Consider the following 24,167-nt stretch of genomic DNA (forward strand, 5'->3'; position numbering starts at 1 on the left):
ATTAATTGTATTTCCATTGTTTACTGTTCTATTCCTTTGCTATTGTTAAGTTTACATTTTTAATTTTTTTCTATTTTATTGTTGTAAGCTATCCAGAGTAGTCCCATGGCAAGATGTAAATTTAACAAATAAGTAAATAATTAAATACCAACCTCATGAGTGGACTTAATGGATCAGGTCTTCACTTATAAAGTCATTGATTAATTATTAATTGCTGTATTTTGAAACAATAGATTTTGTGGTTCAGAAGAAAATAACTATGTTTACAATTGGCAACTTTTGAAGTGGTTTATTTATGAATGGTCATTTGCAGTAAGCATCTAGAGAGACTGTCTTTTAAAGTTGTGTATACAGGATTTAAAGCTTATTGTGAGCAGTATTTTTTAAAATAGGAGATGTGATGCCTATTTCTTTCATTAAATAAAAATAGTACCTTTTACGTTTTTTTTATTATTTAGGACACTGTTTGAATATGTTTGAGTTACATTATGTTTTATGTAGACCTAGTACAGTCCTGTATTTAATGAAGATTCTGTGCAGCATGCGGTCTTTCCTCCTGTAACTCTAGATGTTTCCTCATACTATTCTTAGACATAAATTTGGTAGGTAACTTTATTTGAAGTGTGATTTCTCAGCCTTGTAGAATATAATAATAATAGCATATTTTATATGGAAAACATAAAGTGTCTGCAACGTTGTCATTCTAGCTGTGCTTGTTTGAAAAGACTATGAAAAAATACATTTCTTTTATTTAAACAAAAGCAAATGATTGATTGTACGTTATGAAAAATCATGTTTAGGTTAGTGACAGGAATCCAACTCACTGTACTGAAATAAAACATTCTGCCCTTTTGTAGGTTAAAGAAAGTAAAGAGAAAGAAAGACTGGAGAGGCGTCTATTGGAAGAACTGTTTAAAATGTTTATGGATGCTGATTCTTTTTATTATAGTTTGACTTATGACTTAACAAACTCTGTACAAAGGCAAAGTGCATGTGAGAAGACTAACTTGCCCCTCTGGAAAAAGGTAATATGTCTCTTGAAAGATCATCCATAGATAAATATGGGCATATATTTTAAGGAAAGAAACATTCGTGTTTCCTGATCTTTCACAAATTAAGTTCTTGTTCCTGGACTGTTCCGATCAATATAAATTGTTCTTTAGTCTTTCAGATTTCACGGGTTTCTGTAAGATTTGGATACAAAAGGTTTACTTTTATATGTTTTAGGTTGATGATAGATTCTTTTGGAATAAGCACATGATTGAAGATCTGATAAACCTTGGAGTAAGTAATATTCCATATATTTATGGTTTCTTGAGAATTTCAATGAATTAATCATATTGTGCTGCTTTCTTGATACCATTTAGTCTAAATGGCAATTAAAGAGCTCATTAGTGTTTCATGTAATTTATCTAATTGTCTGTGACACAAAAATTTAGATTTCTAATAGTGCTTCCATTTAAGTAACAAGTGGAATTGTTACTGACTTTCAGTAACTTCCATCTGTGATATACATTCCCCCATGATTCCGGCTTTCTTAAGATATGTGATTTCTGATACTCCCTGCCAGCTTCCCATAAGGAAGCTCAATTGGCAGGCTGGCAGGAAATCAGAAGTTTCTTAGTTGGTTTTTGATCTAGATAACACTCTAGCTAAATATTTAGCCTGCAACTAAATATTTTAAAGCAAACTGAAAAACACCATACACATCGAGCAGGAAAAAGTAGATAAAAAAAATTGATAAATTACTTTGTGTAGAATCATGCAGAACAAAAATGTTTCCACAGTCCATCTAAAATATAATTTATAAATCTCTATGCAACATCTTTTGAGCGACACAGTTCTAGCTGTTCTGTACTAGCCAAATGTTTTTGTAAAATAACAGTTTATGGTATCAAATGTGGCTAAGTGCAACAAAAGCAACATGGGTTCTTTACTCTCTTTCCTTGAAAGATAAGTATTTAGTTTCATTCTGTGACACTGTTATCATCATCTGTTGTACAACCTTGCTTGGAAAAGGGATATTGGAGATTCATTATTCATCATCTAGGTCAGGGGTCAGCAACCTGAAAAAGTAAAAGAGCCACTTGGAACCAGTTCCGTCATACACACAAAAAACTGGGAGCCGCAAAATGTGCGCACGCATGCGCGCACGCATGCGCAGAACAAGGCGAAACGTGCGCCAGCCCTGCCCCGTCCACCTTTTCCTCAGAAAAAACTGCTCTCCCCCCGCCCTGCGCGCTCTCTCTCTGGGACTTTTTTCTTTCCACCTTTTGTGAAGCTTTGGGATCAGCTCCTACCCTGGATCGCTTGCACGGCGCCGATCCTCGGCAGCCCCGACACCCGCGCCACATCCTGAGCCGCGCATACCTGTTGCCGCCCGCTTACCGGGGACTCGCAGGCCGAGATGACCACGGAGGGCCCTTCCCCGGCTGAAGGAAGCCTCGTGAGCGTCTCCCGCAGTGCAGCTCCCCCAAGTTGGGAGGCACCTGCGCGGCAGCGGCAGCAGGTCTCCCTGGTGACGGTTGCTGGGTCACGGCGCTGCCTTCAGGGTGGTGCCGGAGCCACCTGAGCACCCTGCCCCTACCCCCCGGGGCCTCCAGATCCATTGTTAACAAGGCTCCCCTTGTTCATGACTTGATCGAGGAGGAATGTGCGGATCTGGCATGCATCACGGAAACTTGGTTGGGCTGGGAGGGAGGTGTTCCTCTGACCGAGTTATGCCCCCCAGGTTTCCATGTGCTACACCAGCCACAGGCTCAGGGTAGGGGTGGAGGGGTGGCGGTGGTTATCCGGGAGACTTTATGTCTGCAGGAGACCACCATTGTCCAGATGGGCGGGAGTGAGTCCCTCCTCCTGAGATGTGGCCCCCGGACTCAGATGGGCTTGTTGCTCACATACCTGGCACCCAGCTGTGTGGCAACAGCCCTGCCCGAGCTGCTCGACACCCTCTCAGGGTTGGCGATGGAGTTCCCCAGGCTTATAGTTCTGGGTGACTTTAACCTGCCTTCCCTGGGAGGGTCGTCTGAGTTAGCTCGGGAGTTCATGGCTTCCATGACGGCCATGGACCTGACCCAAGTAATTCAGGGCCTGACTCGTGTGGAGTCACACTCTCGACCTGGTGTTCCTGTCTGGACAGTGGCTGGATGATTTGGGATGGGGTTCGTCAGCTATTGTTCCCCTGTCATGGTCCGATCATCACCTCCTGCGGCTGGTCTTCCGTTATGCTACCCCTTGCCGCTGGGTTGCGGAACCGACCAGGTGGTTCCGCCCCAGGCGCCTAATGGCGAGTTGTGATGGGGGTTTCCCGATACTCCCATGTAACACCTCTGCTCCGCGAGCTGCATTGGCTTCCGGTTGCCCTCCGGGTGAGATTCAAGGTGCTGGTGATGACCTATAAAGCCCTAAATCACTTGGGTCCGGGATATTTGAGGGAACACCTGCTGCCGGCATCAAGTTCCCTTCGTCCTGTGCGCTCCCACAGGGAGGGCCTGTTGCCGGCGGGTAACACCCGGGAGGAGGGCCTTCTCTGTGGGTGCGCCTGCCCTTTGGAACCAGCTGCCCATAGAGCTCAGGACTGCCCCTGACCTTCGTTCATTCCGCCGGGACCTGAAGACCTGGCTCTTTGAGCTTTCCGGCCAGGACTGAGAATTTTAATTTTAATTTTATTTTAATTGGGTTTTAATTGGAGTTTAACAGGGGTTTTATACTTTATTCAAGGACTAAATTTAATTATTTTAATTGTTCTTAACTTTTGTAATTTGTATTGTTATTTTAAATACCTTGTGAACCGCCCTGAGTCCTATGGGACAAGGGCGGTATATAAGTCCAATAAACATAAACATAAACATAAACAAATCTCCGCCGACCCATTCTCTCAATGGGAATGGGGTGGTGGAGGTTTGGAGAGCTGCTGCCTTTGTCTGCGTTTCGGCCCTGAAAGAAACGCGGGTGAAGGCAGCAGCTCTCCAAACCACCGCCGCCCGTTTGGAGAGCTGCTGCCTTTGTCAAACATGGACGAAAGCAGCAGCTCTGCAAACGGGGTGGTGGAGGTTTGGAGATCTGCCGCCTCCGTCAAACATGGACGAAGGCGGAAGCTCTGCAAACGGGACGGTGGAGGTTTGGAGAGCTGCACGCGCAGCTCCCCAAACCGCCACTGCCCGTTTGGAGAGCTGCTGCCTTTGTTCGCATTTCTTTCGGCCCCGAAAGGCACCAGCTCTCCCAACCTCCGCCGCCCCATTCTCTCAATGGGACTTTTTTACTCCCACTTTTTTTCCCCAGAACGGCAGAAGTGGACTGGGAGCCACAGGAGACAGCTTAAAGAGCCGCATGTGGCTCCGGAGCCACGGGTTGCCGACCCGTGATCTAGGTTATTCATAGTTTCTTTTAGAGGAAGAGAAACTTCCAAATAACTCCCTTTTTATGACTCGGTAATCCCCTATAAACACTTATAATTCCCACTAATCAGTTGCTTGGTGTTTTTCAACTAATTTTAATAACTCATATTGGTAAGGTTCAAATGGTCAGCAGTTTTCTTAATTTTTAATTGTTATTTTAAGTTTAGCTATGTAGTACAATTTGCTATTATTATGCAATATAACTTCCTAATATATTAAATATAGTAATAAATAAAGCTGCCCAAATTATGCCCAAATGCAAATTTTTAAAATAAGAACTTTGAATACTACTGCTGCAGTTATTTTCATTTATTTAAATTTTGGGTTCTATAAAGTGCATATGTCATAACATAGATGTATATATGTTTTAATGTCCTGTAGCAATCTGAAGTGGACTTTTGGATTATCCCAGTCATCCAGGGATTTGTGCAAATTGAAGAACTTATAGTTAATTACAATGAAACATCAGACGAGGAGAAAAGCAGCCCTGAAACACCATCTCAGGAGCCTGTTTGTGTAGATTACATTCATCCAAGTTTTCTTGTGGCACTTATCTCACGGAGAAGCCGTCACAGAGCGGGTAAGTTTATTCAGTATAGTCTAGAAACAAAAAACTCTAGTGATTAGTTTTATGTGAAACAAGTACTTAAATCCTATTTGCATTTATATACAGAAATTAAAATGTTCACTTAAAGCTATAAGAAGCACTTGAAAAATTGGACAAGAAAATGCTGTAAAGACTGACTTCTTTCAGACAATATCCCCTCCATCCCATATATTCAGAGAGCAGGACTTAGAATCAAAGGAATGTTCATGCTAAGGGTATTATATGCTTGCCTATGTTGTGGTAATGAATTTCATGAATTAATTATACAGTGTATGTATTGAAGTCACTTTTTCCTGTTCTACATCTATAAATCAACCCTTGTCCTTTTAGAGAAAGATAAGTACTATATTTCTCCTTGTCCATGCTTCCATGTAAAACAATCCACCCTTAGACATTTTTATCAGGCTAAAGAGTCCCAGATATTCTGAGCCTTTTGTCATGTGGAAGATATTTGATCATATTGGTTCTGCAGTTTTTCCAGCTGCATTATCTCATAAATGCTAATATTACTTGACAGACTTTGATGAGGAATTTTATGAAAGTCTTGAAAATGCAATATTAAGTAGCTAGGGTGCTATGTGAAGAAATGTTATATGAGCAAGTTCATGCAAGTTCAATCTCTTTTCTGAAATTCTTTGGTTTTTTCCCCCCCCCTAGGGATGCGTTACAAACGAAGAGGCGTGGATAAAAATGGGAATGTAGCAAATTATGTAGAGACTGAACAGTTGATCCATGTTCATAATCACACTCTATCTTTTGTTCAGACAAGAGGCTCTGTGCCTGTTTTCTGGAGTCAGGTTGGTTATAGATACAACCCTCGGCCACGTCTTGATAAGTGTAAGTATTCGTATGATACATAATGCAATTACAACATTATTCCGTCATCTTTCAAATTAGTGTGGTAACTTTTATCACAAAGTGATTTTTTAAAAATTATTTTCTTGCTTATGTTTCCCTAAAGTACTTAGTCCATCAATGTAGCACATGATAAAGATTTTCTTGTGTTTTTTAATTAAAAAAGGCAACTGTATTTGATAGAAATACTGTAAACTGAATTTAGCTGAATGTTTTACAAATATTTAACTTTTATTTTCTCTAATGAATTCTTAAGAATGACATGGTATTCCATTTCATAGTATTCCAAGTAAATGTCTGTCTATGTATGTTTATATGCGTATCTGTAGGTGCACATATTTGTAGGCTTCATATTTTTCTAGAGAAGTAACCTTAACAATTACTTAACCAAATCATATCTTCTAGTAGCTTTCTTTCCCTTCTGACAGGATATGAACAGGGTTAAAAGGTACTATTTTGGTACTACATTGTCTTCACCCACTTTTGCCAGAAAATCCCTATTGAGCAATTTACTGGATATGACCTGTCCCTTCCTCATTCCTCGAACAGGCAGCAGTGAGAATGGAAGGGAAAGGAAAGAAAAACTGGTAGTTCCTTAAGTCCTGATTGACAGAAAACCTTACCTCTGCTCATTCTGACTACCAGACTCTGCGGTTCTCCTCTTTTCGAATACCATCTTCCCCAACCCCACCATATAATATCCATTTCTTCAATCTTATTCAACAGCCACCATGTAATATCCATTTCTTCAATCTTATTCAACAGCCAGTTTGATCTAGTAGTTAAGGCAATAGGCTAGAAAGAAGGAGATTTTTTTCCCACAACAACCCTATGAGATAGGTTGCATAGCCCAAAGTCACCAATTCAAATGGCATGTTGACCCATAGACTCATAAAAACTTAAACACAGAGATCAGCATTTAAAAAACTACGGTTAAAATATATACCTTGAAAAAGATGTTCCATTCTTTATTTGCTGATATACATTGCTTAATAACTATTTGTAAATGTTATTGCCGTGAATTCTAGAATCTATAATAATTATTTAAAATATTTTAACTTCATGTCTACTTCAGTCCAAGAATATGCTTGTTCCAATCTAATTACTTCTGCTTTCCATGGAAACATCTCAAAGGAGGGGTCAACTAACATATCTTTCTTTTATAGGTGAGAAGGAAACTGTTTCTTACTTCTGTGCACATTTTGAAGAACAATTAAACATTTATAAAAAACAGGTAGGTTTCACCATCTTGGAAGTCCATGTTAAATTACTGAAAGTTTTGAAATTTTGTACAGTACAGGTAGTCCTCAACTTAACAACCATTAGGTTAACAATGGTTCAAAGTTCCAATAGCCTCCCAAAAGTGACTTATGATCTGTCCTCCAAGTTACAGCGATGGCATCACCTCCGTACTTACTTGACCAGACTTTGGGCTTTTGAACCACATGATTGTGTTTTGCAGCCTTCTGAGTTGGCTTACAATAAGCACACAGTCAATTGGGGAAGCTGAATTCACTCAATGATAGTGTGATTAGTTTAATGGTAGCAATGATTTGCTTGACAACCTCAGTAAAATTGGTTGTAACATTGGGTTGGGTCACATGATAGCTGACTTAATCATCACATCACTTAGTAACCAAAATTTCAGTTCCAAATGAGGTCATAAGTTGAGAACTACCTATACTGTGCTTTCATTTTTTGAAAAAAAGAGTTTGGCAATATCTAGTGCTTTGTGAATTATAAAAATTTGCTAACCATGTAATCCTGGGTTGTCTCTATTGATGGTTTTGTGTTAGTGGAAAGCATTTTGACATATGTTTGCTAAGGTAGCTGGGACTTGCTGAATATTCCCATTTCTTCTGCATTTCCTATCCTATCACTAGTTATGTTCCATAGGATGTTTCTGGGGCAACCTTTTGGGGTGAGGAAAAAAATTCTAGAAGCTGAAGAGGCAAAAGCTGAATACCTCATGTTACATAGGCAAAAATGTATCCCTTTAAAGCAGTGTTTCTCAACTTTGTCACTTTAAGATGGGTAGACTTCAACACCCAGAATTCCTCAGCAAGGGTGGATGGGTTCACCCAACTTAAAGTTGCCAAGATTGAGAAACACTGCTTTATAGTGAAGCATTTGGTGAACATTTACTGTCCATTTAGTGCAATTCTGACTGATATAAAATGTGAGATTAAATATGATTTTTAAAGAACTGGTGAAGCTTTTAATATTCATTGACTGAGTGCTTCTTAGCAGTCACTTAGAACCAAGCCCTTAAAAATTAAAATAAGAACCACTTCTCCTGTATTTTAAAAATGGAATTATTGTTGTTAGCCGCCCTGAGTCCTTCGGGAGATAGGGCAGCATATAAGTCCTAAAAATAAATAAATAAAAATAAATAAATAAATAAATAAAGACATGTACATTCGTATTTTAAAACATGTTTCTATTTTCCTATCTCTAAACAGATTATCATTAACCTAGTGGACCAGACTGGTCGAGAAAAAATTATTGGTGATGCTTACCTTAAACAAGTTTTATTGTACAATAATCCAAGCCTTACATATGTTTCATTTGATTTCCATGAACATTGGTAAGACTATGAAAGAACCTTAACCTAGCAGCTAAATATTGGAATGTACAGTCTATTACTATACTTGATATTATATGATACATGATGACAGAAGTTCTTCATAGGTAAGATTTGGGGTTTTCCCTCAAGAGTTTTCATGAGTGAAGGATTACAAGGCTTTTGCAAACTTTTACTTGTTTCAAAAAGTACCTTAATAAAAAACGTATTCCTGTATGTGTGTGCATGTATGTATATATTAAAATTAGGGTATAGCAGTCTGCCTTGTTAATCTATGGATTATTTGGTAGCAGATTGTAAAAAAGGGCAAAAAACTGGGGATTTTTTTTCCAGATTTGGTATAATAAGCAGCACATTTTTAGTACAATAAAAATTACAGCAAACTGTGCCTTCTTTCTACCTTTCAGCCGTGGAATGAAGTTTGAAAATGTTCAAACCCTCACAGATGCCATTTCTGACATAATCACTGATGTAAAATGGTGCTGGTAGGTATTCAGTGTTGCCTTTGTGCAGGGGTGTCAAACTGCAAGCCCACGGGCTGGTTGCATCATTCGGAGGCCATCCTTACCCCAGCTCCGGCAATGCAAAAAAAGTTGCGATACATTGCAACACATCACATGACGTGGCGAGTTTGACACCCGTGCCTTTTGTGTCTTGAATCAGGAATGAGGGGAAGGCTTGGCGAGTACAAGGCAATATGCATCTCCATAACAATTTTCATGTAGAGCTTTCTGTTTTCCATGGAGATGAGAGATTCTGCAAACAGAAATATGTTGTGCTTGGATATGATTAACAGTAACTCATACTGTATACAAGCACCAAAAACTGTTTTATTGTATACAATAAGAGTATGAATATGTGATACCTCAGTAGTCATCATTGATTTGTTCCAGGAAGCATGATGAGAACCAAAAACGATAAATACCAAACAGATTTTTCCCATAAGAAATAAAGTATTAAGTCATAAAGCAGCTAACACCGACAAGTTTTAGCTTGTGCGTTGAATACCAAACAAACAATGAGTACCGAGGCAATTTGCATTAAGTACCAAACTCAATGAGTTTCAAAGCAGTTGAGTACCAAGGTACCACTGTATTTTTATTTAGTATAGTATGGCCATTTTAAAAAAAAGTTTATTAAAATTATTTAATATCACTTTTTTGGAAGGGTGGACCAAGCTGGTGTAATTTGTAAACAGGAAGGAATTTTCCGTGTTAACTGCATGGATTGTCTGGATCGAACCAACGTTGTGCAAGCAGCAATTGCTCGTGCCATTATGGAACAGCAGGTACAACGGTGTAAACTATAGTGATTGTCCTTAAAGAGAACACTAGTATAGGCATTTTGAAAAGTCTGCTTATCTTTAAATTGCTTCCAAATAATTCATATAGAAGAGCTGAATTTACTGAAGAAAAATAGCTATAGTAGTACTGGGATATGTTTTTTAGAAGTTCTATAGATAATGCTGAAATTTAAAATTTAAATGTACTTTTACATTGATGCTTTTCAGCAAAATGATTTAAAATGCCTTTTTTGATTTTAGCCTGGTCATGCAAATTAAGTACGAAGTCATAAGTACCCTGTTAAAGAGGGAAATGAATAAGTGAATGCATGTTTTCAGTACACAGGACCTTTATTATTTCTAGAAAGTAGTATAATTTGGATTGTTTGGGAGATTTCATCTGAAAATTGAACACAGAAAGCTTTCCCCCATTTGGTGCCCTCTGTTATGTATTAAAGTATAAGTCTTATCATAAAAAGAGAATTGTTACATAATATATATGTTTGGAGGTAATTGGATAAGAGAAGATCAGCTGGAAGTTTTCATTATTTTATTGTTTATTTTATAGTTTTCAGTAGAACAAGTGACAATTAATAATAAATACATTAAATTTCAGCTGAAAAAACTAGGTGTAATGCCCCCAGAACAAGCATTGCCAGTGAAGTGCAATAGAATTTATCAGATCATATGGGCTAACAATGGTGATGCCATAAGCAGACAATATGCTGGCACAGCAGCTTTAAAGGTAAATATTTTATTTGATGTAAGGAAAATTAAAAAAAAAATCTTCAGGACTGTGTATTGTCTTATATTTTGAAGTCACTGTCCATAGCATCGCTTTTGAATAAAATAATTGAATCCTGTGGATTTTATATGTCCTTATTGCTAAGTGATTAGTTTTTCAAAATTAGAAAAATAAATGTATGGTCCTTATTCAGTGGGTTGAAATTGTGAATTATGAATGAGTTGCTTATAGAGTGTGGATTATTACAATAAAATAATGGCCATCCTTTATTGAAACTTATAAAGTTTCATGCATGTATGGCTAACTTAGACTCAACCTTGCCTGTGCTATATAGATAATAGACAAATCGTTCTCCACAATTTCAGTTCAGTCCTTATAAATTTTGTTATTTTCTTTTGCTAAAGGTTTTTTTTTCATTTTATTACCTAAAAGCAAAATGAGTCATACCAAAGTCAATAGGAATATAGAAGGGCTGTGTTTATACATTACACAAAAGCAGAAATTATAATTTATTAATTCCATTGGCTTAGTTTCATCAAATACTAAACGAAAATCAAACAAATCACAATATGATTTAGCATTCTGTTTGAATCTAGCAAAGAAGTCTTTGTTTTTACGTTGACTGTATTTATATACCAGGCTTAACCTATTTACCAGATTTACTCATTTTTCCTTATTTATATAATATATTGAAAATGGAATAGCTTCTGATGACTATACATGCAAACAAATCACAGTTAGTACTAGGGCTGTACATTTGCAATCTCTTGTTCTTAAATTGGCCTGCTTAAGTATATTGTGTGAACATAGCTATCGTGCAAGTATGGTTCACAGTGGTTATTTGGAGAACTGTTTCAGGGTAGATGGGGATTTGAAGAACCTTAACACATTCTTCCCAGCCCTAATTTTTGTTAACAAGACACAACAATTTGAGGAATGCTTTGGAGGGACATGGTGGCTCAGTGGGTTAGGACGCTGAGCTTGTCGATCAGAAGGTCGGCAGTTTGGCGGGTCGAATCCCGAGTGCCGCATAACAGAGTGAGCGCCTGTTACTCGTCCCAGCTTCTGCCAACCTAGTAGTTCGAAAGCACGTAAAAATGCAAGTAGAAAAATAGGGACCACTACGGTGGGAAGGTAACAGCGTTCTGTGCGCCTTTGGCGTCTAGTCATGCCGGCCACATGACCACGGAGACGTCCTCGGACAAGCGCTGGCTCTTCGGCTTTGAAACGGAGATGAGCACCGGCCCCTAGAGTTGGAAACGACTAGCACGCGTGTGCGGGGGAACCTTTACCTTTACCTTTACCTTGGAGTCCAAAAAGTGAAGCTGCAAAGCTATCTAATATGGAAAGAAGAACTTTGTCTAAATGATATGTAAATTGCACACTGAATATTCAGAGATACATTTTGTATATTAGAGTGACTTCACAAGGACTGGTGAAAGGAAGCTGGCAGGAGTTATGAAAGACGGTGTTAACTCTGCAAATAGATACTACTTAAACCGCTTCCGGGATGCTTATAGACAAGCAGTCATAGGTAAGACAGTTGTTCCATTTTCACATCAAATGGATAACATATTTGTATGAATGAGCCAAGCACTGAGACCTCATCATCCCCAATTGGCCGTTCGGGCTAGTGGAAATGACTGAGCAAATCTTTTTTCTTCATTTCACTTCCCTTGTTCAGAAAGCAATAAACCCAGTGATCTTGATATGCATGTCTTAAGTCCTGATCAGAACCTAATTTAAATATTTGTCAAGAAGATATAAATTATGCTACTTCCTCGTGATTAAAGATTATTTTTAAAAATTCAGTTTAGATTTATACTGATGTTTGAAAGTGCTTCCTGTGTAATTGTTGACATATGTTGGTTGAATTTTCTTTTGTTTTCCCAAGTGTGCTTTGAGTTTATGCCATCTAGAAATATTTTATTTTGGAGATTCTTCATATTAATGAAAAATGTATTATATGTTATTTGAATATAGTTTTGATTGGTTCATTTTTAGCTGATTCTTCTTGAAATATGAACAGTTCTTTCCTTCTAATATTAGCCTATTTATTTTTAAGTTGCATTGATATTATTTTTATTTTTTTACCTAATATTTTTATTTATTTTAATTCCATTTATATCCCGCCCTTCTCCGAAGACTCAGGGCGGCTTACAAGCTTAGCAATAGCAATAATATGGCTAGAAGGAGGGTATAATTCATAACTATACTCCAGATTTTCCCCAATTATGGCCAAATTCTGATTTGGAGGTTAGTAAAGCATGACAGATGGAAGCAGCCTGTCAACAATTGCGTACTATTTTTTTATAATATTGAATATTTAAAACCAAAATTTCTTGGTATAATTTCTGCTGTCTGTGCTTAGTTCTCATTTAATCATTCTATGCGTTCTGTGTTTGTCTAGATTTAATGCAGGGTATTCCTGTGACAGAAGATCTCTATTCCATATTTACCAAAGAAAAAGAGCATGAAGCCTTGCACAAGGAAAATTTGAGGAGTCATCAGGAATTGATTAGCCAATTATTGCAGAGTTACATGAAATTGCTTTTACCAGATGATGAAAAATTTCATGGTGGTTGGGCACTGATTGACTGTGACCCCAGGTATGCGGAGTCTAAAATATTTGATTATATAATTCTACATTTTTCCACATTGTCATAGGACAGTGAATCGTAATCATTGTCTTTTATGCAACTACTATTATTTCATTATGAATTCTAAGTGAATAAAGAAGTTGATAATATGAATACTGTTGAACAAAAGCAGCAGATTAATGTAAGAACTTTAAAATCAAAATCTTACTACTTTCAGTGTTAGGTAGTTAGAATTTATTACAATTTCTTTTCAATATGGTTGGTACTTTATGTATAACTCTTTATCATATACAGAACTGCAGTTTGGCAGTTTGATTTTCACCAGCTCAAGGTTGACTCAGCCTTCCATCCTTCCGGGGTCGGTAAAATGAGGAGCCAGATTCTTGAGGGCAATATGCTGACTCTGTAAAGCACTGTGAAGCGATATATAAGTCTAAATTGCTATACAATACTTGTTTCACTCATAGTCGTTTTAGTAATATCTATACCAATCTTGAAATCTCAAGTAGATTCAAAATATAATCAGTTGAAGTACTTTTTGACCTTTAAAGCACTTTAAAGTTTGGGATTTATATAGAATAGAATAGAGCTGGAAGGGACCTTGGAGGTCTTCTAGTCCAGCCCCCTGGTCAAGCAGGAGAACCTATACTGTCTCAGACAGGTGAATATCTAGTCTCTTCTTAAAAAATCTCCAGTGATGGAGCACCCACGATTTCTGGGGGTAAGCTGTTTCACTGGTTGATTGTCCTCACTGTCAGGAACTATCTCCTTAATTCCAGGTTGCTTCTTTCTTTGATCAGTTTCCAACCATTGTTTCTTGTCCTTCCCGCTGGTGTTTTGGTGAACAACATGACCCCCTCTTCTTTGTGGCAATCCCTCAGATACTGGCACACTGCTATCATGTCTCCCCTATTTCTTCTTTTCTTTAGACTAGCCAAACCCAAGTCCTGCAGCCGTTGTTTGTACGTTTTAGTCTCCAGGCCTTTGATCATCTTAGTTGCTCTTCTCTGATTTTTCCCCAAACTGTCAACATCTTTTTTGTGATATGGTGACCAAAATATACTGATGGACTGTTTATCCTGATGTGCTGCTGAGATTTATTTGTTGCTTATTCTGATTATTTAGCATAAAATATTCCGAGGATTCATTCTTTGGGGGGGTACTCAGTATGAGGGGTCCTTTGTGCTGTCTGAGCTTGCTTGTTTTGTTGCAAATGTTTCACTACCTTAACTAGGTAACGTCATCAGTGCTAGTAAGGAGTCCCTACTAGCAAGCTTAGAGAGCACCAAGAACCCCTCATTTCAACCCTGAGCTACAAATATTCTCCTTCATTGGTACTCAGTATCTTTAGACTTAGTAAATGTATTACGGGAAGCATATTGTCATATGGTTCTGATAAATGAGACAGTTCAAACAAAACAGTTATAGAATGTTCTTGCTAGAAAGTTTTTATTTGTGCGTTTACTTTATGGTCCCTATTTGGTGCTAGAGAAAGTACTTTTCCCTCATATTTTCTAAGCGTAAGGTTTCATTCTGTTTTTGGTCCTACTGTTAGTGGTTTTTAAGCAGTTTAAGCATTTTGTTTTTCATTGTGTGATTTGACGTTCATGAATATTTGTTTAAAGAATGAAATAAAATCATTATAATGCTACAAGCCTTGTGACTGTTTACATGAGAGGCTGCTGTATCATGATTGCAACTTCTTAGGCTTAGCTGATGCTAGTGTGAGATTTAAAAACCCAAAATTTGATACAACTCAAAGACAAGTCTAGTTAACAAAAACAAAGATTTATTGAAAAGAAATTGAAAATAATAAAGAAAGAAAGCGTTTGCAAACACGGCCTCTTAGACCCTACCCAAATTGGATTGGGTTCAAAGAGCGCACTGAGCAAGTTTCAAACCAGGCATTTATACTTTCTTTTCTCGATACATACCCCCCTAAGAAACTTAAGTTAGTCTTTGAAGTCATTTACATTTCTAAAAGATCTTCTTTGAAGCTTTTTACACTCAAAAGACTTATTGTAACAACTTCCTTACATCCGTCACTATCTTATCTTGTTTACTTGCAACCTTGGGATGTTCCTATCTTCTTTGAAGCTTTTTAACATTTCAAAAAAAAACTTTGTGAGACCTCTGTCTGAGCAGGAAATAGATAGCCCCACATCTTAGTGTTACATTTGATACAATTCATTGGTGTTACATTTTATACAATTTATAAAAGAAGAACCTTTATTTATTTTCCTTTACTAGCATAGCAATATAATGAAGGATAAAATAATTAAGAGCGTTTACTCTGTAAAGGACATCCACACTAGGAAACTAGTTCTTCAGCAGGTAAAGGACCGGCTGAACAGTTTGTGTGTGTGTGTGTGTGTGTGTGTGTGTGTGTGTGTGTGTGTGTGTGTGAATCCAGTGAGATGAATGAGCTCAGAACAGGAATCTCATAACGTGGGGCAGGAGGCCAATCCTCCTCCTGCTTGGCTCAGGAATCGGGAACTGTGTTTATGATTTATTAATAAATGTTTCCATCCTAACCACAAAACAGAAAAATCTTCAAAAGGTGTTTATGAGATTTATGTTTCAACATTTTCGTTACTACTGTCTTTTTATTTTAGCCTTACTGATGCTACGCATAGAGATGTGGATGTTCTTCTTCTACTTTCTAACTCTGCATACTACGTAGCCTAGTAAGTCATAATTTTCATTTCACATTGTAGACTAGGGGTCCCCAACCCCTGGTCCATGGACCAGCGCCGGTCCATGGCATGCCATGCAGGCAGCACACAAAACCACGCCCCTTCCGGTCCGCGGAAAAACCCTGGTGCCCAAAAGATTGGGAACATCTGTTGTAGACTAAGTTGTCAGAAGTGCATTATCGATGGTTTCCCTATGAGTGAAGATTTAATTCTAGGCACTGTTTTTCCCCCCTTGTAGCTATGATGATGAAATAGATAAAGTCAATCAGTATCAAAGGCTGAGCCTTGAAAATTTGGAGAAGATAGAAATAGGTATGTACTTTGCATTCTATGTCCCTTTTTCTTGCCAGGGCAATTGGAGCATATCAGTAATTGTAAAAAAAAAAAGTTTGAAAAATCTTTCTCTTTTGTATAATGATTGTAACTCTTTGTCATGAAACAAATGAACAAATATTTTGTTTCCAACTGCGAAAACAAACTCATGAATAGTGGCTCTGAAGTTTAGCTGAACTGTTTTGAGCAGGTTGCAGTTAGTGAAGTGAACCCAGGAACATCTTAGTTGTTCCAGGTTCTAGCCTAGGTAAATTCTTACCAGGTGAGTAAGCAAAACTGGTGCATTTTTCTCTTTTTCTCTCTGCTCCCCCTCTGTGTGGCCTGTGAACGAAAGTGCCTTGTCTTCCCCCTTTCCCTTTAGATGATGCTGCTGTCTTTGAACTCAACTCCTCATAAACAACATAAGCCAACTGCCTGCCTTGTCATGGGGAGGGGGTGGGAGGTGAAATATACTGTTCTTAAGGATGGCATAGGCCAGGGGTAGGCAACCTCGGCTCTTTTATGACTCATGGACTTCAACTCCCAGAATTCCTGAGTCAGCTGACTCAGGAATTCTGGGAGTTGAAGTCCATGAGTCATAAAAGAGCCGAGGTTGCCTACCCCTGGCATAGGCTAAAGGAGGCTGAATAAGGAGCGAACTGGAAAAAACAGGAGAGGCGGACCAGTTGTTGGCTGTACTGGGTTTAATAAAAGAATGGCTGTGGCCCGGAGCAGCCATAGCATGTACCAACTTTTCCAGGGATTCCCTTCTTTACCTGTTTTGTTACTGCAAGTGGCTGTCTCCATGTGTGCAGTGCTATGGAGTAATCACTGTGATTTAAGATTTTAAAGTGATACAGTCGAAAAGGTGGTGAGCATTTATGAAAATGTTACCTTGCCTTTTGCCAGGGAACTCAATTTCTTGCTCCTCTTTTATTCTTGCAATCTTTCTATAAAGTACCGTAGATTAATTTGAGAGGTTGAATGACCAAAAGTAATTGGTGAGCTTCATTGCTAAATGGGATATAAACCAAAATCTCTGAAGCGACAATATTCACTACTACCACTCACTGGTATAAGGAAGAAAAACATACAACAAAACCTATGGGATTAATCTTTTAATGGTGTATAACTGAAGCGGTAGAACGAAGTCACAGCATACAGTTCAGGTGGAACCAAATAGTGGTTCATTCCAGCTGAGCTAGGAAAGTCTTTGTTCCTGGTTGATATTGTTGTGAGTCCTTGCCTGCCAGCAGATCCGGCAGCCAAGTCAGATGAATCGGATGAGGGGGAAGGGTTGCCTGGGGTCACATCAGAGTCTGTGGAAGGCTCTGAGGAGCACGAGGACTCAGTGCTAGATGTGACACTGGGCCATCTACTCATGCTCAGGCAGAGAGACAGCTGGGTTGGGGGCCTGAACCGAGTGAAGACGAAGAGCAGCGGAGGGCGGTGGGGCGGCTTTCCAGGAAAAGTAAAAGACACTAAGAAGCCACGCCCTGGGTGGACTATAAAGAGGAGAGGCGTGGAAGGGGCTGGTTGTTGAAGGCAACCGTTCATGCTACGTCTTTGTGCTTCTATCGTTGGGATTTCTTGCCTCAGGATTTTGAATATTTAACCAGGTTTGTCGGCTTTATGTATGTTTGAGTGACTTAAACCTTGAGCATTGCAGCTGAGAACTCAGACTGAATCTTGTTTGTTTCAACAGCTAAAGGACTGGTTGGAGTTTTGTTCCATAAAAGCCCTTGTAAAAATAAAAGGGATTTATCTTACCAAGTCCTGCCCTGTTCAATGTAAAGGGTTTTTTCCTTGTGAGTAAGCGGTTGAGCGGTGTTCGTGTAGGCTGGGACAGAACAGCTATAATGAAGTGTGTTGTTTAAAAAGTAGACTAGGCATTCCTGAATTGCTATTTTTTTAACAAGGACCCGAACCAACGTTCTTTGGAAAACCCAAGTTCTCATGCATGAGGCTTCATTATAAATACAAAGATACAAGTGGGTACTTCCATACGCTTAGAGCTGTGGTGCGCAGCCCTGAAGAGGATGGAAAAGGTAAGTATCTACTTTTTGGAATGAATCGAATCAATTTAGAAGTTTCTGAGCAATTACAATGTAGCTATGAAAATAAAATGGGACATTTAAATAGCTGAATAAGAAAAATAACTTGTTTGAAAATAAACTGTATTTTAAATTAATTAGCCAATTTAATTACTGAATTACTGACACCAGAACTCTGCCTATTCCTGCTTTTCACCAACATCAGTTCTTCTACTAATTTTTGAGCAGAGAGTACATCTCTGGAAGGGCAGCATACCCATTCAAGAGAAATTTGGTACATTTCCACCCTTTCAATTATACTTCACTAATTATGCCATGCATTTTGCAGTATGTCTCAGACAACAGATGTACCAATTGAATCTGTAGTACATGTGTCTAGTAGAAATCTTCATTTTTAATTTTATCTGAAGGATAAAAATGAATCTTTGCAACTAAAAATAGCTTAATTCTTTACTTTTTGCTTAAGTACCTAACTTCATTAATATGTGAGTCATTTGATGTAAAATGAAGGTGAATTTTTCATGTGAGTATGAAGTACATCCTGTATTACTTTTGGAAGACAAATATATTCAAGTAAACTGTCATTAGCATTTAGTGAAGAATATGATCTTTTCAGGAATTCTGGATTAATTCTTTGAATTTCAGACACTCTTCAGTGCATTGCAGAAATGCTGCGAATCACCAAGCAGGCCATGGGGTTAGATGTCTCCATTATTGAGAAAAAACTGGAGAGGTGAATTTTAATTTTTTCATTTTCATAAATTCTCTGACACCTAATTTACTTTAAGCTACAACACTTGTTGTATATACTACAGATAGTCCTTGACTTACAACCACAATTGAGACCAGGATTTATATTGCTAAGCAAGGCGGCTATTAATGCACCTAATTTTGCAACCTTTTTGGCACATTTGTTGAGTGAATCACTGTAGTTGTTAAGTGAACTATGTGATTGTTAAACAAATCCAACTTTCCCTTTTGACTTTGCTTGTCGGAAGCCGGTCACAATTCTTGGGATACAACAACCTGAATTTTCACGTGATTGTGGAGATATTGCAATGGTTGTAAATGTGAGGAATGGTTGTAAATCACTTTTTTCAGTGCTGATGTAACTTCTAATGGTCACTAAAGGAATAGTTGTAAGTTGAGGACTACCTATACACCAGCCATCTGTTTGTATTAATTACTTTCCTGCTTTTATGTAAACAAAGTATGTAAATTTTGATACTTTGCTTTTCAGGTTGAGTAGCACTGAGTAGTTATTTAGCTGGATAATGACATATTTACAAGAAAACATCCAAGTTCAGAGGACACCAAGGAGTCCAAAAAGTTCTTAATAATTATATTACCGTACTTGAGGATTCTGTCTTGCAATATTGGGGATGTTGAGTGCCTTGGTGTTAAGGTCAACGATATGCTATGCTTAAACCCCAATAAACAAGCAATTGTTATATATCCCAGGTGCAGCAAAAGTCAGACCCTCTAACCCAATCAGAATGCTTTATTATTTTTTTTGCCAATGTTACTGTATCCTAGGAATGCTTAAAGGTCATGTCTCAAATGAGTAAAAGAAAACAGTGTTTAAAAGAAAACAGTAACCAATTCAAACATTTAATGTAATTTATGTAATAAATTGTGAAGCCTGACTTTTGGTATATACTGTTTTTATCATATGAGTAAGAAAGGAAGTTATTAGTTTTCTCACTTTTTCAGGAAAAGCAGCAAACCACATGAGGACATCATTGGGATCAGATCCCAGAGTAGAGGTTCTTTGGCCCTGGGGAAGAATTACTTAATGAACAAGTTTTCATCTCTTAATCAAAAAGTGAAACAAACCAAATCCAACGTAAATATCAGCAATCTTAGAAAATTGGGAAACTTTACAAAGACTGAAATGAAAGTCAATTTCTTAAAGCCCAATCTGAAAGTAAATCTTTGGAAATCTGACAGTAGTCTTGAAACCATGGAAAATGTCATGACTGATACTAATGCTAATATAGAATCGGATATTGAGATCTCGTCTGATAACGACTCATTCCATTCAGATGACTTCCTGACAAATTCCAGATCTTCTGATGACCAGCAATTCATGGACTCTTTAGAGAACGGACAGATAGATTATGTCTTACCTAGTTGTGGTATCATTGCATCTGCTCCTCGGTTAAATAGTCGGTCCCAATCTGTGAGCAGCACCGATGTCAATATTAGCATTCCTGTTCCTTCAGATATCTATGTGGCACAATCTGGACACCAAATGAACAATGAAAGAGAAGGCAAAACTTCTCAAGAAGCTTTGTCTGCTGAAAATACAACACTAGATATCACTAAACAGATTGATGTTTACTGTCACAGATTTGTCCAGGATGCTAAACTTAAGATGAACAGTGTTTCAGAACATGAGAGGGGTTCTCAAGAACTCCAAGAAGCAGTGCATGATATTAGCCATAATGCTCCTAAGGCAGCTGATTGTTTGGGAACTAGTAAGGCTCCTTCTAGACCATCTAAACTGGATGTATCACTTTCAGAGACAGGACCACAATATTTAGTGGTTGAACAGATGAATTTATTTCAGTCTCATAAAAGCCCAGGCTCGTCTATTGTTCTCGAAGCTGAGCCAGGGTTGCATGTGACTCCTTCACCAGCAGAGAATAATGGTAGCAGGGCAGTCTCTCCCTTTGCAAAGATACGCAATTCAGTGGCCCAGGTAGCTAACATTACACAAGCCGGCTTAACCCAAGGAATCAACTTTGCTGTGGCTAAAGTCCAGAAGAGCCCAGCGGAACCAGAAACTATTAATGAAAGCCAGCAAAATGAATTGAAAGAAATGTTTACCCAGTGTCAAACACGAATAATTCAGATTTAGAGCTCAAGATCCAATTGTACATACTATTAAATACTGTAACATAAATTCTAGGGAAGAAAGGCAAACTGCCACTGAGTATTGGTATTAAGAATACCAGTAACAATGTTTACAGAAACTGATGGGAGAAATTAGTTGGGTTTTGAACAGGCTTCAGAACTGTTTTGTAGCGAGTGAGCGACAATAAATTATACTTAAACAGGTAACTCGCACAGCAATTGTTGACGTGCATGCTGCTCCTTTAGGTAATCGGATGCACAATTATATCTTTTGGGGCAAGTTTTTTATAAGTCTTCAGATTTGTGTAGAATATTTATATTAAGGGTCTGGTACTAAACACCCATTACCTTATTAATCTTGCACTGTACCAGTGAATATTTTACTCATAGATGGCATTCTATTTATTTTTCTCCAGATTTTTTTAATTTAATTTTTTTAAAAAAAATTGTGTTCCTTGAACAGGTTTCATTCCTAAGGAAATGGTCACTGCAGAGGGAGTATTTTTTTTTAAATAAACATGCTTAGGCATTCTCCCTTTCCTTCACCAATTCCTTGCTTCTTTCTACCTCTGTTGATTTAATAGTTATGGTATCTAGAAGTTAACATGTTTGTTAAAGCTTTCAGGGTAGCTGCTGAAAGGGCTTTTCTAGCTGGAAAAAAAATTAATCCTCTTTTAAAAAATAAAATCAGTGTTTCTGGAAACCATAATGCATTATTTTCTAAGAAACTAGTTGCATATTCTTAGAGCGTAGTCTTTTGTGGATCAAAGCAAAATTCTTAAGCTTGATATCAAATACTGAGTAAAAATGTATCCCTGTGAGGAGATATTACTTAAACATATGCAAGGGAATAATTTTCAGTAATATAACTGACAACATACTCCTCCTCCATAATACCTTACTGTTGTCTAAAATGTGATCAGTGCAACATGCCTGAGAAGTTACTGTAGCTACAATCTTGACTTCAGCGGAGAAATGAAGTTGTATTTAAATACTAGCTCATTTCTTAGAAGCAGTTGCCCAAAACAGTCTTGTGATGAAGTATAATAGAACGTAGCAGCAGAAACAACACTGAATGCAGTCTTGTTCCTTCATAACCTCTGTCCTTATTCTAGAACTTGGGTTTGTTAGTACACTTCTACTATAGCTAGGTTGCATGTGGTGTTCTGAACAGTTAATTAGTCAATTATATGTCTGAGTGTCTACTATATCAGAAGTGATAACTTACTTAAACTGTCTTTTGTGTGATACTTTTGTACTGTTTGTATTTTGTTATTTATTAATACTTTAATGTGTGTTCTTTTGAGAGTACCTATACATTTAAGTATATTTAGAATAAATATACAATAAAACTGTTGTTTTAATGTGGGAAACAAGAGCTATTTTAATAAAAAAATAAAACACTATGCATTTTGGTGTATATGGTTCAGAATACTAAGGATCTTGGTTGATTTCTCATTTACAAGACTAAAGCTGCTTCTCTGCTCCCATGTTTTTCCTTAGACATCTTTTATTGTTTTTGGGGAAGCAACACATTTAATTAGTAAAAAAAAAGTTCAGAGGATGCTATTTTGATACAGTGATTGCACAGATCTGTCTGGGGCAGGGGTCAGCAACCTGAAACAATGAAAGAGCCACTCAGAACCGGTTCCCTCACAAAAGGAAAAACTGGGAGCCACAAAAAATGTGTGTACATGCGCGCATGCGCAGAACAGGGTTTGACTGAAGAGTGGAGCCAAGGCAAGATATGCACCTACCCTGCATATTTGAATTGATTGGTTGAACATTTTTAGTCCCACTTTTTTTTGGACTGCACATGGCAGAGGACTGGGAGCCGCAGGAGACGGCTGAAGGAGCCGCATGTGGCTTTGGTCTGGGGCCATAAAGAATAGGATGTTAATGAAGTTTTACTACTTGGTAACTGATTGAAGGGATGTCTAAATGACTAGCATGAACACTTGCCACCGCTTTTCCTCAAGGTTGAGGGAATTGAAAATATTGTTAGCTGATCAGCCATAAAAGCTGATGTAAATCATATTTAAAATTTTGTTTTTCTGGTAACATAAGACTGTTATTTTTACAGGAAATATTTACTCTTTTATTCCTACTGTTCCTGAGTTACATATTCTGAAAATACCAGTAGGTCAAATTCATCTTTCTGACAGTTCAGATCAGTAATGGGATACACATTTCTTTGAAATTTTATTCTATACTGTCTTTCCTTGCTGTGTGTTATCTGCAGTTATTCTAAAGTTCAGAAAGTATGGCCTGTGTATATTCATGAAATTTTTATTTTATTTTTATTTTAATTCCATTTATATCCCGCCCTTCTCCGAAGACTCAGGGCGGCTTACATGTTTAGCAGTAGCCTTCATTCTATGTATATGCCTGCTTATTAGGGCTTTCACACACACCCCAAGCGGCATTATTACAAAGTCAGCTTAATTGCCCCCAACAATCTGGGTCCTCATTTTACCTACCTCGGAAGGATGGAAGGCTGAGTCAACCTTGAGCCTGGTGGGACTCGAACCTGCACTAATTGCAGGCAGCTGGTGTTACTTAAGGAGGCATTAGCCCACTGCTCCACCAAGGCTCAATGCTACTCTGGATACATTGTAACTCTGTAATGAAATTGTGGGTCCACAAGGTATGTTAGAAAGCTCAGCATTGTCACTTGTTAGGTTGTATTTTTGATATAAAACTTCATTTTAAGATACTGCAAGGGTATAATCTGCAAAGCTGTCTGCCTTGGGATATAGGAGGCAGGAGTATTAGTTATGCTTGCTGTTTTGAGTTCTGTACATATAAAAAAATAATGTTGGAATAAAATAATTCAAAATAACCACTGAAACAAATTGAGGAACTTAAATGTTAACCCAGCACATTAAAGTGTTAACTAGCAATGCTAATATCAGTAGGTAGATATCTACGTTAAATACAATCTCCATTTTGATGGTCTTAAATAAAGATGACAAAGATACAGCTAACTCTATACTGATTTTACACTTTTACATTCTGGGTAAATAGTAATTAGTAAATTTATGACTATTTATGGAGAGCCATTTTCAACAAATTGTACTTTCTACTATGATTTTTAGACCAATCCCATTAAAATCTGGTATGTGTTCTAATACCGTACAATGTTTGTTATAATAATTCTTAGTAAAAGTGTGACA

General features: G+C 37.8%; 1 protein-coding gene across 1 annotated transcript in view; it reads left to right on the forward strand.

The window, feature by feature from the left end:
• Positions 1–22,423, forward strand: part of INPP5F (inositol polyphosphate-5-phosphatase F) — a 44,605-nt gene extending 22,182 nt beyond the window's left edge. Inside the window, exons 5-20 of the mRNA XM_083364490.1 lie at positions 858–1,025; positions 1,228–1,284; positions 4,779–4,977; positions 5,662–5,841; positions 7,026–7,093; positions 8,322–8,446; positions 8,851–8,928; positions 9,611–9,731; positions 10,342–10,470; positions 11,887–12,004; positions 12,881–13,079; positions 15,686–15,757; positions 16,005–16,078; positions 17,998–18,126; positions 18,778–18,865; positions 19,846–22,423. Of these exons, the coding sequence (XP_083220616.1) occupies positions 858–1,025; positions 1,228–1,284; positions 4,779–4,977; positions 5,662–5,841; positions 7,026–7,093; positions 8,322–8,446; positions 8,851–8,928; positions 9,611–9,731; positions 10,342–10,470; positions 11,887–12,004; positions 12,881–13,079; positions 15,686–15,757; positions 16,005–16,078; positions 17,998–18,126; positions 18,778–18,865; positions 19,846–20,995 (2,955 nt within the window). The 3' untranslated portion in view covers positions 20,996–22,423. The remainder of the gene's footprint in view (positions 1–857; positions 1,026–1,227; positions 1,285–4,778; positions 4,978–5,661; positions 5,842–7,025; positions 7,094–8,321; positions 8,447–8,850; positions 8,929–9,610; positions 9,732–10,341; positions 10,471–11,886; positions 12,005–12,880; positions 13,080–15,685; positions 15,758–16,004; positions 16,079–17,997; positions 18,127–18,777; positions 18,866–19,845) is intronic.
• Positions 22,424–24,167: the final 1,744 nt, after the last annotated feature.

The sequence above is a fragment of the Vipera ursinii genome, assembly GCF_947247035.1.
Source record: "Vipera ursinii genome assembly, chromosome: 5".
In the NCBI taxonomy this organism is placed as follows: Eukaryota; Metazoa; Chordata; class Lepidosauria; order Squamata; family Viperidae; genus Vipera; species Vipera ursinii.